This window comes from Rhinolophus ferrumequinum, chromosome 3 (genome assembly GCF_004115265.2).
Source record: "Rhinolophus ferrumequinum isolate MPI-CBG mRhiFer1 chromosome 3, mRhiFer1_v1.p, whole genome shotgun sequence".
Taxonomy (NCBI): Eukaryota; Metazoa; Chordata; class Mammalia; order Chiroptera; family Rhinolophidae; genus Rhinolophus; species Rhinolophus ferrumequinum.
This window is the reverse complement of record NC_046286.1, coordinates 2,122,970-2,138,719: the sequence shown is the minus strand read 5'-3', so window position 1 is coordinate 2,138,719 and position 15,750 is coordinate 2,122,970. Positions and strand designations below refer to the sequence as shown.

Here is a 15,750-nt window from a genome sequence, read left to right as displayed (position 1 = left end):
GCAGTAGTGACAGTGGTGGAACTGGTCTCCCCAGTTCAAGGAGCCGTGATCAACACATGCTTGAACATTTGAGTCCATGAAAGCTATAAAGGCACCTGTTTGTTTGTAGATGGGACCCAAGTGACACGGCTACAAATTCTTCCTTTAGGATATATTTGCTGTCCCCTCCCTTCTTTAGCTTAATGCTGGACCCAAAGAAAGTGGCAGGAGAGACGTTTTAAGACCAGGGCATAGGTCTGCAGATTCCAGTGGGATCCCTCGGAACACTAGCTCACGATTCTGAGAACATCCTGCTGGAGAGGCCACAGACACACAATTCCTGATGTCCCACCAAGGCCCCAGACACATGGTGGGAGCTCTGTGGGACCCGCCCAGCTATCAGCTGTGGACTGGTAACCAACTGACCTCACTGCTGGCACACGATTTGCCCAGCAGAACCCAGCTCTAATTCCTGGCCTACAGAAATTGAAGATACAACAAATGGTTGTTTTGAGGTAGTTTTTACAAAACATCAGTTCCCTGAAGAACCCCCTCTACAGATTACTTAGCACTGTTGTTATGATACAAAATTGCAAACAAGCAACCTACCCCCAAAATCATTTTGGAAATATTTTTTTAATTCTTTTATTATTCTTTTTTAACAAACAGCCCCAGGGATAGGGGACCAGGGGAGGGGGGAGGGGAAGCAAGGCCCCAGCCCTACAACCCCTCCCCACCCACCCCTTTCCCCCTTATATATTTATAATCTATATACAAGCCCTGGGGAAGTGGGGACGATGAGGGGACTCCCTCAGCGGGGTGGGGGCAACCCAGGCTCCTTATCCCCTCGGGACCCAGGCTCTTCTGCCCGTCGGGAAGGTCCTTCTCGAGAAGGTGGCCCTGTCCGCTCCCAAGGCTTCGGCATCCAGCGCAGAGCATCTGGTGGGGAGGCCTGGTGGGGCAGTCACATGGGGAAGAGTAAGTCACACTGCGAGGTCAGGAATGCACAGACAGATTTGGGTGGTAATGCCAGAATTCAGACTTGGGGACATGGGTTTCTCCTTCACCTGCTGGTAAAGGTCGATGCGCTGGGTGCGGAAGACGCCGCGGTAGGTGGAGGGTGGGGCCTTGAGACGGGAATTGAGGCCAGAGAAAGACCTAGAGAAGGAAGGGTGTCTGAGGTGAGCTGAAGACCTTCCCCCTGGTCCCCAAAGAAAGGCCTTGGAGCTGGGCAGTCTGGAGCCCCATTCCCCTCTCTTGCCTTCCAGATGGGGGAGTCCGTGATGACCCGGGTCCCCCAAGGTTGCTACTCAGTTTTCGATAATCCTGGAACGGCTTCAGTTCTACTGGGTGCAGCTGAAGGAAGAAACTTCATGAGCCTTCTGTCTCTGAGGCGACGCCGCCCCACCCTAGCACTCCAGTTCCTGGTCCTTACCTCTGCTCGCCCCAAGCTAGGGGGGAAGGGCCTGGCAGGTGAAGGCAGCACCCGAGTAGCAGGAGCAGGGGGGGGCCGCACCGCCAGACTGGGGGGCTGCAGGGCAGGGCCCACAGGTAGCAGAGAGAGGGGGGGTGGGGCAGGCGGCGGCGCTGGCGGCAGGGAGCCCAAGTTCACCACAGGCAGTTGTGGGTCCACCATGGGTAGGAGCATCTGTAACAAGAAATGTGGGTGTCTGCTGGGGGCAGGAAGGAATGTCAGAACACAGGCAACAGTCCAATTTAAAAAGCCAGAGGTTGGACAGAGAGAGAGAATGATGGGGAAGTGGGAAGATAAGTACCTGCTGGGCAGGGGCCCCTGAAGGGAGGAAGCCACTCTGGCCACCAGGCTGCAGAGGAGTAGAATAAAAATCTGAGGGGGATGGCAGGTCTTGGCGCACCTATTGGGGAGAAATATGTCAACTCCCCCCAAAAGCATTCTCCCCCCGCCCCTAGCTCCCTAAGCCCAGCACCTGCCCACCTCTTACCTGAAGCAAGGGTGGCTCGGGCAGAGGGCTGGGGCAGAAGGCGGGAGAGTAGAGGAAGGAGGGTGGAGGGTAGAGAACTCCTCCGGCCGGCAACTTCCCCAGCTCTGCTGCTTGCAGTGCTGAGAAATCCAGAAACTGGCCCTTGACAGCTACCCCCGAGAGTAGTGCTGAGGGGGGTGCTGGGCCTGCGGGGAGGTACAGGGGCTGTGACCTGAGAAGAAATTCGGGCAAGAGGGAGGAGACACGTCAGAAAGCCATTGTCACTCACTCCTTTCATCCAAGCAACGCCCTAAGCCCACTAGCTTCTGGTACCCTAGAAATGTCTTTCCCTTCCCACTCCCCCCAAAACGTGGCTCCATTTCCTTCCGAGATCCACAGGCTCCTAGCCTCACCTGTAAGGGTGCAGTGAAGGTGTTCCAGGGCGGAAGCCTCCATGGTTGGGATGTAACTGAGCGTCTACGGCGCCCCCTGAGACCTGCAGGACAGCAAAGCTGGAAGAGCTCCAGTTTTTCTGGTCTTCAAAAGCTCACCCACCCCTCCAAACACAGTAAAAGCAAGGAGAAAAATGACATGACAGCATGTGTTAAAATGACAGCAACGAGAAGCCTTTCCTGAAAAGGCCAGCAGGCAGAACGGTGTCATGGGACAGGAAGGAGGCCCTACCTGAGAACTGGGAGGCCCGGGGCTGCCGTAGAAGACCTCAGGGTACAAGCGCGGGCCGGAGGAGCTGGGCTCTGGGCCGCAGTGCCCAGGAGCCAGGTTCCGGGGCTGTGGCTGTGGCTCGGCCGAGGCAGCAGCGCTGGGGAGCAGCTCCCACTCTCGGGACATGGGGCTGGCCTGGGAAGGAGAGGCCCCGTGGAGACGGTATCTGCGCGCCCTGGGTACCCAGGTCACTCAGTCATGCTTCCGGAAATCTGAGACGTCTCCACCCGACCTCACTCCCACTTACCTCAGTGACTGACGCTGTCAGCTCCTTCTCTGCTTTTAAACTGTCTCCTACCACCAGGCGCAAGTCTGAGTCCTGTTATCAGGAGAGGAGATTGTCCCATGATTCAGGCATGTGTCCTCCATGTCCCACCTCCAGCCCTCCCCTTCTCTCCATCCAGCACATGCAGACCTTGTCACTGGTGCCAAACTGGACTGGGGGGCCAGCTCGATGGGATGGCCTCAGGGAGCCAGGCTCTGCGCCTCGGTCTGTACGCTGCAATCGTTCTGTGCCAATGGGACCAGGGGGCAGAGGCTGCTCCCGGGGCAGCTCCTGGGTGGGGACACAGTACAGTGAGGTTGGGGGAAGGAAACAGAAGCCCAAATCTGGGAATCCCCAGCACACGCACAGGCAAAGAGAGACGATGGGAGAGCTATAGTCAGACTCCCCAAAACACTCCTCTTACCTTTCTGTCCCCATCAGGGGGGGCAAGTGGCCGTCTCCTAGGAGGTTCAGAGGGTTCAGAGCCAGGTGGACCCTCACCAGGAACAGCATTCAGGGGTGAGGGGCCTCCAGGTCGCTTGGGGGGCCCCTCTGCTGCCCCCTTGAGTCCTCCATCAGGGGAACTTCGCTGGCTGCAGGGACCTGATGACACCTGAGAATCCCCACTCAGGTCCACCCCACTGTCAGACTGACTCATCTGAGAGGAGTGGAGAAGGAGTTAGTTAAATAGGGTAGAAGCACCCCAATAACCTGACTGGTGTACACAGACAGACAAACGGAAGAAAGGAGACAACTATGTCAGGGCACAGCCCCAGACCCAACCCAGAACAGGTGAAGTATGGCCAGGGCTCAGTAACATCCAAGCTCCGACACTCACTCCCTTCCTCGCTCACCTCTGTGCCAGCCACGTCCTCAAAAGGACTCAAGGGTTCCATCCAGGGCTCCACGGGGCCAGGCGGGTAAGTCTTTCGGCTAGTGGCTGTAAGCGCAGCGACAGAACAGAGGGTTTGAGGATAGCTGTGAGGCCTGCCCAGCTCCAACGGTCCCCTTCTGCTCGGCTCACCAGTATGTAAACGATTCCAGATGTGAGGGGTCAGGGCCTCGGCCCCTGCGTCTCTGGACTCTCCCTGAGGGCCTGGGCCCTCAGGCTTGGGGCCCAAGAATCCAGAGCTATGAGAAGATGGCACAGATTCCTGCAAGTGAGAAAGGTGCAAAGGCAGAAGCTTAATGAGCTAGAAGTGGGGAATGAGACTGAGACGGTGAAGTGTGGGGTGTGGGGCAACGAGACACACACACATGCAGTGACTAACCCAAAACGTGGGGTGACAACGTGGTAACATGAACAAAGAGAGTGGAGAAAACATGAAAGAACCCTCAGAATGGAGCAGTGAAGCACAACTTCTAGGGCCTCTCACCTCTGACAGCAGCTCTGGTTTTCTGGGAGGCCGCTCCCGCCGTTTCTGGGGGAAGGGATTAACCCCGGCAGAATCCCGGGGAGTCCTGCCCACGCCCCTCACCATCGGCCCTGGCTCCTCGAAGTGCAGGTCTGGGGAAGAGGGGAAATCCGTCACCCCCAGCCTCGCGGCCTCGCTGCCTCTAGCTCCTTCTCGCCTCACCCCCCAATCCTCCCACCCCTGCTCGGGGCAGACACCCAGCACCAGGGCCCCCAGGCCACGCTTTCCCCTTGAGCACCTGACCTCTGGGGACGTATGATCCCACCCTTAGCCCCTCCAGCTTACCCGAATTGACGCCAATGCCGCTGGCGCTGGCCCTCTGAGGGTCATAGCGGGTTGGGGGCCGAGGGGAGGGGCCTCGAGGGGCTTGGGCAGGCCCTGGCTTGGGCCTTGGGTGCCCCCCTGGAGCAGCTGTACTCCCTTGGCGGCTGCTGAGCTGGGCCAGAGCCTGTTGGATGCCAGCAGGGTTGCTGTGGATCACTTGGTCCAGGCGGAAGACAGCAGAACTACTGGGGGGCGGGGGAGGCAGAGGGAGGCCCGGGGGGCGCTCCTCCGGAAGGCGGCTGCAGGGAACAGAGCGGCAGCTCCAGCACTCCTGAAGCTCACTCCTTCCCTGCAAGTTGCATCGCGACCCCTCCTGGCCCTGTGCAAACCAACCCAGGTGTGGCCGAGCATTGCTAAGGGGCTGTGCACAGGACCAGGGAGCAGGTGGGTGTTTCTGTCCATCAGCTGCGTTCCAGCCTCTTTACCTCCGCGTGGAGATCCCAGTGCCCTGAAGCTCTCCAACTGCACAGCACCCACCCCTGCCTCTCCCTCAGATTTTCTCCCTACCTCCGGTTCTTGGGAGAGGGCCAGCTCCTCTTGTCCCCTCGGCCAGGGCCGCTCCGCCCTCCAGGACCGCCACCACCTCCTCCACTGCTGCCAGCCTTGCTGCCTGGGCCAGGGCGCCGGTTCTGCCGTTCCATGCCTGGCCGCTGACTCGAGAAGCTCCGCTTGCTCAAATCCTTGGCTCTCTGGCTCAGATCTCCACGGGACATAGTTGAAATGCTTGGTCCGCCACTGCCCCCAGGAGTTCCCACAACTTTGGGGGTCAGCAGTGCTGCTGGGGGAGCCTCCTTGTCCCCCCGGCGCTCACTGGCAAAGTCGCTGCTCTCTGACGCAGTCTCCCATTCCTCGTTGGCTTGGTCTGAATTCTGGTTCGACAGATCAGGGGACTTGGCAGCTGCCCGGCGAGGTGGCAGGGGCACTGCCACCGCCGAGAGGGCCTCCTCCGGTCCAGGGGTGGAGACCGGAAGGGCGAGGGAAGAGAGCTTGCCCTCGGCCCCTCTGGCAGCGTTCTCCCGCTCCTGTTTCAGCCTCCGAAACCGGGGCGGTTTGTCCTGCTGCTGCGCCCTTCCGTGTCGCCTCCTGCGTGGCCGCTCGCCGTCTTCCACTCCCATGCTGAGGTGGCTGCCTGTGCCGCTGCCTCCTGGGGCCATGGGGGACAGAGGCCCTGGGAGCAGCTTCTCTTTCAAAGGCTCCTTACTGGGCAAAGGGCCTGCTGGAGGTTTCTTGGGAGCCAGAGACTTGGCTGGAGGGCTCCAGCCTGGGCACATGGGTGGGGGGGGCCGCCCTCCCCCTCGGCCCCGGCGTGAAGGCACCCCCCTAGGAGTAAACACCCGCCCACCTCGGGCAGTGGAAAATCGGGCTGGGGCTGGTGAAGGAGGGACTCCTGATGGTGGGGGAGCAAGAGGGACCTGGGGGAGCACTCCTTCCTTGGGTGGGGGTGCCTCTTTGTCTGAGGGGGCCAGGTCACTCTCATGGGTCTCACTGCCTGTTTCTGAGCCCCGCTGCCGGCGCCGCTTGGGGATTTCTTCGTACTCAGAACCCTCACTTCGTGTCTCACTGGCAGTGCGGCCTCGAGAAGCAGGGGGATGATTTGGCCCCCCGGCCCCACCTCCACGCCCATCATCTCCACGAAATTCTCGGTAACTGCGGAACTCTCGGCTTCGAGCTCCTCGTCCCCGTCCCCCATAGGTCCCCCGAAAACCTCTCCCTCTGGCAAAATACTCGCCCCGGCCCCGACCCCGGCAAGAGGTAGGACCCACTCTTTCATAGGAATAGTCCCTCCGAAGCCTTGGGGCAGGGGAAAGATTCCCACTGGGTGGTGTCTCCTTGGGGCCCCCTAACTTCCCCTTTGCTGTTTTGAGTGGGTCTGGCTTTGGGACCTTGGGGGTTTCATCCCCCTGTTCCAGGGGCTTGGTAGGCAGCTCTTCGACTTTTGTAGGTGGTGGGGGTTTCTTTATAGGCCCAGCCCGACGAGGAGGGGCCCCCGGCTCCTCTGGAGGGATTCCACGACGACTGCTGCCTGGGCGAGGGCCCCAGCGGGTCTCAGTGCGGCTCTCCCTGCGAGGTGGTGGGGGACCTTGGCCTCCAACTCCGCGGGCAGGCTTTCGGCCAGTTTCTGGCCCTGTTATCTGGGGAGTCTCCTCCTTGGGGGTCTCCTTCTTGAGCGGTGGAGCTTGTATCTTGGCTGCCTCCTCATTGCCTGGGGGCCAGGGGAGTTGACGGGGCCCTGGGGGAGCTGGCTCCTCCAAAGGGAAGCGCGAGATTGGGGGCCCAGGGGCTCCATTCTCAGGAAAGCTGGGATAACTGGCCAGATAGGGTGGTGGGGGAGGTACTGGAGGGGTCTCGCTCCTGAAGACGGAGACAGAAAAGAATGCAAATGAGCATCTCAAGAGAAAAACAGGAATGAGGCGGGGAGAGAGAACATGTGACTGTGACCTAGACACTCCTTCCACGTTTATCCCCATCCCCTCACCAATAACCCGCGGTACCTTCTCTCCTAGCCCAGGCCCTTTCATGAGGAACTCAACATTTCTCTCCTCACTCACCTCAGCCCCTTGTCATCTTCATCGGCAGCCTGGCGCAGGGGTGAGGTAAGTGGGCGGGGGTCGGTGGATGTGCTGGTGAAGACATCTCCTACCCAGGCCAACTTTGGATCCACTGGTGGGGTGCCCCGATCCCGTAGGAGGGGGGGTGCGTGGCGCTCGAACGGCTCTGAACTTGAGCCCCCACTGTCTGAGCGCTCCCGGGGAACTAGGCCTCCAGGAAACAAAGGACATGAGAAAGGTAACCCTTTTTCATGTGCCAGGCTTTCCAGCCCAGGGCATCTCCCCAGTCTAACCCTGTCAGTCAACACCAGCTCCTCCCATCTCTCATTCCCAGGGAGTTTGGGCCTGGCCTGCTCTCCACTCAGCTTCCCTATAACTGAATCAATACAAGTAAATCCTGGCCAATGAAGGACCGCTGTTTATTTCTTCCCTAAGTCCATCCTTGCAACAAAGAGCCATCTTAGCAGTGCTAAGCACCACCCCCATAATGGTGGCCCCTTATCCCACAGCAAGATGTTGATTGACAACCACACCCTAGGACCGAGAGGCCCCCCCACCCCTTTTGGCGCCTTACCAGAAGGATGCACACCAGGGGGGTAGAAGTCCAGAGGGGGCCGGCCTTGGAGGAGCCGGGGGTCTACATAAGGAGGAATCATCATCCAGCGGGGATCAAAGTTCATTGGGGGCATGGGTGGGGGCCGGCCCAGAGCACCTGGGTATAGGGCCTTAGGGGGCGGAGCCTGTGGAGCTGGCACAGCCCCCATGGTCACAGGCTGTGGTGGTGATGGGGGCACTGGGGCAGGGGGGGTGGAGCCCTGTTGATGTTGCTGCCACTGCTGTTGCTGCTGCTTCAACAGCTGCTCCTGGGGAAGCACAAGAGAAGTATCAAAGCTCCCCACCCCGAGACAGAAAATGGAACTGGCAAAAAAAAGTTAATACACAAATGTAACACACACCCGGACCAGACGGAGACGTGACTGGTAAAGGGACCCAGAAGAGACTCCAGACAGGGTGAACGTTGGAGCCAGGGAGAGAAGCGGGCCTTAAGAGGGCAAGTAACTTAATCTTACCTGCTGCTGCCGCTGGAAACGAGGTGGCAATGACTTCTGGTATTTGGGGTAGCCCAAGCTCTGGCTGGGGGGCTGACGGGTGGGACCAACTCCATCACCCTTGGATTCCACCTTTGGAGCCGGGGGTGTGGCAGGAGAAGGAACCTCTTCTGGTGGTACAGGACCGTCTTTTGAGGGCGGCTGCGGTTCCACTGCATTGATGAAAAGACAACAGTCAGGATGGATTAACCCACCACAGATACTCCAATGAATACCCCGGTAATCTGAGCTCTCACCTCTAGCTCCTCCCTGAAGATAAGTCCCTCCCACTTAAAACACATGAAACACTTCATGGCTTTTCAAGAGCCAATGGTGATGGCATTAACATCCCATGAAACCACCAAAATAGGATTTTCTTTAGTCTCGCTCCACACAAAGATACAGAAAAGTAGTTTTAGATCACGACTTATTAAGGAATTCAGGTAACAAAACTCCCCTTCATACTGATACCGTGTTTCCCCGAAAATAAGACCTAGCCAGACCATCAGCTCTAATGCATCTTTTGGAGCAAAAATTAACATAAGACCTGATCTTATCTTACTATAAAACTGAGTATAACGTACCACGATAAATGCCAGGTCTTATAGTAACTTTCACTCCAAAAGACCCATTAAAGCTGATGGTCCAGCTAGGTCTTATTTTCGGGGAAACACCATAGTCCGATAAACCAAAACAACTGCCTTCTACTTCACTTCCTCCCATCCTTCCCACCTACCCCTGACCCAAGGAGAAAAGAGACATGACGGCTAGTAGTACCTCTCCCCATCTCCATACCTGGGCTGGCTTCAAAGCTGCCACTGCTGGTGCTACTGGTGCTGCCACCACCACTCACTAGGGCAGGAGATGGAGCCACACCTGGGGTGGGGGTGGACTGGGCAGAAGGAGCCTGTGCTGGCTCTTCCGGTTCTTTTTCTGGTGTTGGGGCTGGTGCTGGTGAAGGAGCTGGAGGTGCAGGAAGTTCTTTGGGGACTGTGGGTGGTGGAGCTGGGGCAGGAGGGGCAGCAGGTACGGCAGCAGGCTCTGCTTTGAGCCGCTTGTCAGGTGCCCCAAACTTCTCATCAAGTCGCTTGAGCTTCTCGGCACAGGCTGCCCGGCGCTCCTCCTGCATGCGGCGCTCCTCCTCCTCTCGCCGTCGCCGGGCCCTCTCCACGGCCAGGGAGATCTCAGATGAAGACTGCTTTCGCCGCTGCCGCCATGCCTCATCCTCATCTTCGGGTGCTGGGGGCTTACAGGGCGGGCCCCCACGATCCTATCAATGCGCAGACCCAGCGGGGCCAGAGGTGTCAGTCATTACGTTTTTGCAACCTCTTTCAGACTGATCAACTGTCTCTAGCTACTGGTGCAAGGACGAGCGGGACCTTGGGTTGATGGTCCCTCTGGGTCGGGACAAATTCATCATCCTCGTCTGCTCCCTCTCTCCTTTCAGAGACCCAAACACCCAGGCCTCCTTGTTCTTCGTCGCTAGCATCCCACTTTCTCTCTTCACACGGACTTCCCTAACACCAAGGATCTTCCAAACCTTGTCAGAGATGCTCCAAAGCTCTACACACCCTCCAGTCCGTTTTCAGTCCTCCCTCCAGCTCCCTCTGTTACTGCTCCTTCAACTACTCAGCTGACACTACCACCCACAACCGACCCCCTCAAACCCTCATTGTAGACACTCACTGGGTAGTCCCCAGGGGGGCCCCAGTTCCCGGAGGGGCCCCGGTGAGCTGGGGGTGGGGGAGGCTTTGGGGCAGGAGGCCCCATCTCTGTCTCTGGAGGCCGCGAGGTCTCTGCCCAGGCTGTCTTGGGTGGAGGCGGTTCGCTGCCAGTGGAGTTGCCCTTTTTGCCATCTGCTTCAGGGGACCGTTCCTCACCAGCAGCTGACTGGGACTCCTTGCTGTGAGCAGACCAACAGTGGAATGAAAAATCAGCTGCAACCCAGCTCCTTTAGAAGAAGTATAACAGTGCACCACCAGGAGACTGAGCCCCGCCCCCCAGAGCCCTCACTCACGGGGCCCCCGCCCCCTCCTCATCCGAGTCGCGCGCATCTTCCTCGTCGCTGAACTTGAGCTTCTCGGTGTAGTCCACCTCCTCATGGGCCCCTGAGGGGAAACGTGAAGAGCAAATAATCCAATCATTCTGCTTTCCAATCTCCACTTATCTTCTGGAACACAGGAAGTGGTCTGCAGCTATGTGACGAAATGCACCACCAATGCCACCCCTCCCTCTGAAGCCTGATCCACTGGAGTCTTGTCCCTCTCACGCCTGCCAGTTCGTTACCAGGACTTGGATTTCTTCCATGTATCTCCCCTACCCTTCACTGTTTGTTTTTCTCTCACACAACCCCCTATTTTTCCCTCATCAGATTTTGCCTTTAAGATTAAAATGCTTGATCCTAAATAACCACTTACCTGCCCAACCATCGTCATTCTCCTGGTCCAACTGGTCAAACTCTTTGAGATTATCCTCTTTAAGAATGGAAGGCCGACCCACAGGTTCTACAAGGCGCATTGGCGGCCCAGAGCCCCGGGGGCCTACCACACGGGGAAAACGGCTGTGTGTGAAGCAGCAAATGGGAGAGGGGGTAAAAGATGGCATGGTGTATAACCACATACAAGACGGAGCCTCCTGGCTAGAATACCATCCCTTCCCCAGTAGGCTTCCCCCACCCACAACCACAAACCCAGACCTGGGATCACTCACCTGGGCCCATCAGGAGTGGGGTATCGGTAAGGCCCCTGGGGTCCGTAGGGCGGAGGGAACGGGAGATATGGGGGATACATCTGCAAAAGGGCCCAATAGTAGCTGCTCAGAGGCACAGTCAAATAGCCTGCCAGCTCCCTAAATCTATCATTCTCCCCACCTTCACTCTATGTCTCAGGCCTCTGCTTTCCAGCTGTCCCCTCCAAAGACTAAGTCCTAATTCCTAACTCTCCAGCTTTCAGTACAACCACTCCAAAATAAGACATCCAAACTCACGAAGGGCGGCATCATTCCTCGGTAGGGAGGGAACTGGGGTGGGCCCGAAGGCTGCAGTCCCCCCCGGGGGTCATGGCCGTGATGAAGTTTGGAGTCCGGGCCCTCCAGCTCATCAGGGCCACGCCCACCTCCGTCCCTCCAAGTTGTAGAATCTGTATTTTGGAAAAGGCAGAGTGTGAACGTAGCTGAAAACGATGGGGAAGAAGGTGAATAAGCCAGCACTTAGCTCTGAGATGGAATAAAGTAACGTCCTGGCCAAAAAGTAACCACTCACCCACCCACTCACTCACTCCCAAACGGTGGCCACTCACTTTGGGGGCGGAGGCTTGGTCCGGGCCCAGACGACTGTTCGGCAGACTCCCTTTCCTTGGCAGCTTTGTCCTGGTCGCCAGCCGCCTGCAGGGTCGGAAATTCCTCTCGAGAGAATCGTGACAGTAGGCTTGATGCCCTTCCACCTGTTATGGTCAGGGAGCAGAGCAGGAGATGGAGTACGTTTGTTTAAGATGCACCACGAAAGAGCCAGCTTCTGTAAGTACCCCATCACCAGGTTCCTGCCTTCAAACTCACTCCTATGCGTCAGGTGCCCATTCCCCAAGGAACAAGCTCAGTTCTGGGACACCCTCCTCACTCTCACGTAAAGGCTGAGACAAACCTGCTGTGCCCCAAGAAACTGAATATGGACCCCCCCAAATTTAGCCAAGGAGGACAGAGAACACTTCAGGGAAGGCACAGTGAGGCTCCAGTCTACCACCGTACCCAGAGGCCTGTACTCACCATCTCCATGTGCTCCATGGGTGACGCTGGCTTGTGCCCAGGACTTTACCCCGCTTGGAACCGAAGGAGTGTTCTAGGAAAGCAGAGGTAACAAACGGTGACGTAGGTGGGGAGCTACAAGCCATTCTTGCTCCCATCCCTTCAATAACAACGAGTTCTGCCGCTACCTCGGGGGCTGTTGGGGGTCGTTTCGGCTGGTTCGAGGCAGGCGTCTGTGAAGCCGGCAGTGGCTGCGATTCCGGCGGCTGAGCGGTTGAGGCATCGGAACTGAGGAGATGGAAGGGCGGGACGGTTATCCAGAGCCTGAGGTGCCTCCCCTACGTCTACAACTGGAGAACAGGAACTGCACCCAAGCCTATTTACTACTGGTTACAAACATTAGTACAAACTACTACAACCGCGGCACCCTGCATAGGCTGTCATCTGTTTCTTTATGCTTTCTTTCCATCTGACAGAAAGCGAAAGGTACCACTTCTCAGCCATCTAACAGGAATCCTGGAATAGGAAGGAGAGGGGCTTCTCTCTCTGGCTCTGGCTCTGTGGCTGGGCTAGACCATCCCAATTCATCCTGAAGTTCACAGTTAAAATACTCATCACTCTAAGTCCCCCAAGCCTCTCTCTACCTCTTGGGGTCGGACTGCTCCTGTTTGCTTGCCCATCCTGTTCCGTCTTTCGGCACTAGTGAGACGTTGGGGTCATTGCCTTTGTTCTCGGCTTTCAGGCTTGGAAGGTTGGCTGGGGGTGGCATACGCCGGGCAATGGCAACTTTCCCAAGACTCTGCAGGCCATGGCGAGGGGCAACTGGAAAAAGGTGGAGAGGGTGAAAAACGCCTCACACGGGAGATCTGACAGCATCCTGTCCTAGGCCCCATTTAGACATCCTCAGTGTCTTACTGCCCAACTTCTCTCAGAACCATCCCTTCCTTTGCCCTCAGCAATCCTGGAAATCCTATCAGGAAGGCTGAGCAGCATTATATCCGACGCTTCTGTGTGGGATGGTTGGTCTGGAGCCTGCAGGGAGTAAGCTGGCTCCACACTTCTCCAAGTCCACATTTCTGTGCCTCCAATTCTTACGTGTCCAAAGTCAGGGCACTACAGACACGCCTTTGTAGGAGGGTAACCCAAAGCTCCATGCCCCCTACGAGACCCAGGATCAAGTTGGGGAGTCTCTAGTGTTCCTCTACATTTTTGATAATCTGTATTGTAGCCATTTCCCTTCAAAGACCTCTAAAACACATGCCCCATTCATGCCCGGCCTCCATTAATAAGGAGCATCTTTGCAGGACCCTCACCGGCGGGTTTCTGGATCTCTAAGGACTTGCCCTTATACGTATCAAACAGGTTGAGCGAGGAATACTTCTTTCCATCCTTCCCCTTGGCAGTCGGCCCCGAGCGATCGGACATTGCGCTGGAAGCTCATTGAGTACGTTGGGTCCTACAGGCACCTCCCCCAAAACGTGCCGGAGCCTGTGGGCCAAACACCAAGTGTTTCAGTTTCTGCTCCCTTGACAGACTCCCAACAGAAGCTTAGACACCCCCTTTCATTCTCATTAGGGACCCAGATATGTGGCCTTCTGGTGTCTTTTCCTCTAGCCTCTTCAAACTCCCCACAGTGCCTGTAAGCAGCCATGATCTATCTACTCAGCTTCCACAGAGCCCCAGTACCATGTTCCTTTTTTTACCCAGACACCAAATAAAAAATCTAGTATCCTCCTAGTATAAATACTCTCCCCTTTGGGCCAGCCTGTAAAGGGGAGCAGCCTCTTCGTTATCCCCACAAGTAACCAATCTTCAACCAAATCATTTCAGAGACCCACAATAAAACAGGGCAAGCCCAGGCCCCCGAGAAAAGCAGAGAGAGGTATACAGCTCCACCGTGCGTGGACAGAGCTTCAGAGTCCTGACTGCTTAGACACGGCCCCCTAACTGTGCCCCAGGCTCCATTCCCAGCAGCCTCACTCCCATCTGGGGGAGGTTTCAGGAAGGTATGCTGGGAGTTTAAGGATTTTATGAGCTTGCTCAGCCAGACTGGGGACTGGTGCCAGAGAATATCTCATGGAACTGGGGTTCTACCCACTCCCAAACTATAGAACCCCAAGTATTTAGAATACCCCATCATTTCCTACACTGCCCCATCCCAGTTCTTGGGGAAAAAATCTTGTCTGCAAAGGCAATGCTGGTGGATCCTATGTAGATGTGAGGGGGAAAAAAAGCAGTATGGAGCTAACGCAAGAGCACCCTGTAACCATGGGGCCAAGGCCAAAACCAACTTCATTTTCTTCCCCTCAGTAAGAAAGTCCACCAACAGTCATTTCTTTCCCTAACACCCGCTGCTCCCCAAGCAGGCCAAACTCCAGTCAGTCACTGTGGAAGTGACCAGGCATTCATTTATACAGGGGAATGGTGTAAAAGAAAGAGATGGGAAGTGGTAGGAAATCCAGACAGGATCAGGATGAAAAGTAAAATCTTGAAGAACTTGAAGACAGGGCCGATGAGAAGATGGGGGCTGCTTTGCAGACGTTTAAGGAAGCTAATTTTTGAAAATACACATAAGAAGGAAAAAGGTACAGAAAAGTCGTGAAGAGACTAAGACTAATAAAAGAATTAAAATGAAAGCAAGTGGGAAATACTACACGTAAGCAGAAATGGTAGGAAAAGGATGCAAAGTTAAGGTGGTAATGTCAAGAAACCCAGGAAGAAAAGGGAGCTTGGAGTAGGAAAAAGGGATAAAGAATAGGAAAAATGAAAAAGGAGAGGGGAGACTGAGGAACACAGAAAGCAAATATGCGGGGTAAAAGCTGGGTCCCAGAGTGGGAGTGACTCGACGCAAAAGGGGCGTTAAGAGGGGGGTACCCTAGCGCTAGGTGATGGGAGGGAGTCCAATATGGAGGAAAGGAGACTCTCCAAGAGGACCGTCGGGCGCGGCCCACCCAGAGCGGCGGCGGCGAAGGGGGCCCACAGATTGAGGGGAGATGCCAGGAGCGCCGCGGAAGGTGGGGAGTTACGGGCCCAGGAGAGGGGGTCGCCTCATGAAGCCATGAGGATAGCTGGGAAGGAGCAGGCTATAGACTTAGAGAGGGGCTGGAGGTGCGGGTCCCAAGAAGGTGGTATCGGAGGGGGAGGGGCAGGGCAGGCCCCGGCTGTAGGAGGACAAAATGGCGGCGGCTAATGGCAGCTTCTCCTCCCCCCCGGCCCGCCACCGCCGCCGCTGCCGCTGCCACCACTGCTCCCGTGCTGGAAAAGGGCGTGAGCACTCGTCTCGCCCAGACTCACCTGGCCGGGTGCGCGGGGGTCCGGGACCGGGGCCCAGGGCCTCCCCGGGTGGGATGGCGGTGGGGCGGGGGCGGATGGCGGCGGATGGCGCCGGGTTCGGCTCTTCCCGTCTCCCTCGCTCACTCCGCGGCTGGGCTCCGACTAACGGCCCATCCGGGCAACCGCCGCCCCCGGGAGTGCCCCCCACCTCCCGCCTCCCTCCGCGCCTAGACACGCCCCTCAATTTGCATAAAGGGCGGGGCACTTTCTGCTCTATCCCCCTTCACTTCCAGGGCTGTTCTTATTTAAAAAAAAAAAAGCAGGGCGTGAGGAGCTGGCATAGGTTATTTGCATAAAGAGGAGGGACTTAAGGCACGCTAGGACGCCGATTGGCTGAAGAGGCAGGCACCCGGCGTTGGCCGTTGGGACGTATAGACGGGGCGGGAATATGGCGCT

General features: G+C 57.0%; 1 protein-coding gene and 1 non-coding gene across 4 annotated transcripts; both read right to left on the bottom strand.

The window, feature by feature from the left end:
• Positions 1-617: 617 nt before the first annotated feature.
• Positions 618-15,582, bottom strand: PRRC2A (proline rich coiled-coil 2A). Of its 3 annotated transcripts, none has more exons than XM_033098157.1 (31): positions 15,316-15,582; positions 13,335-13,509; positions 12,666-12,840; positions 12,210-12,309; positions 12,043-12,115; positions 11,580-11,723; positions 11,269-11,420; positions 10,993-11,072; positions 10,701-10,843; positions 10,301-10,391; positions 9,970-10,186; positions 9,079-9,553; positions 8,266-8,456; positions 7,770-8,058; positions 7,196-7,406; positions 5,154-6,998; positions 4,608-4,885; positions 4,284-4,414; positions 3,932-4,061; positions 3,762-3,847; positions 3,332-3,565; positions 3,058-3,198; positions 2,890-2,961; positions 2,604-2,777; positions 2,333-2,415; positions 1,941-2,151; positions 1,755-1,853; positions 1,415-1,627; positions 1,241-1,335; positions 1,047-1,137; positions 618-931 (listed from the first exon to the last, which is right to left on the bottom strand). In XM_033098157.1, the coding sequence occupies exons 2-31, from the start codon at positions 13,444-13,446 to the stop codon at positions 791-793; spliced, it is 6,477 nt and encodes a 2,158-aa protein (XP_032954048.1). In that variant the 5' UTR covers positions 13,447-13,509; positions 15,316-15,582; the 3' UTR covers positions 618-790. The 3 variants fall into 3 exon arrangements, with proteins under 3 accessions (XP_032954048.1, XP_032954039.1, XP_032954056.1); XM_033098148.1 differs by having other exon boundaries at positions 12,666-12,843; positions 15,316-15,581; XM_033098165.1 differs by having other exon boundaries at positions 722-931; positions 1,755-1,802; positions 12,666-12,843; positions 15,316-15,461.
• LOC117020916 (small nucleolar RNA SNORA38) lies at positions 13,029-13,159 on the bottom strand. Its single transcript, XR_004422751.1, has one exon. It is a non-coding gene; the product is annotated as a small nucleolar RNA SNORA38 (small nucleolar RNA).
• Positions 15,583-15,750: the final 168 nt, after the last annotated feature.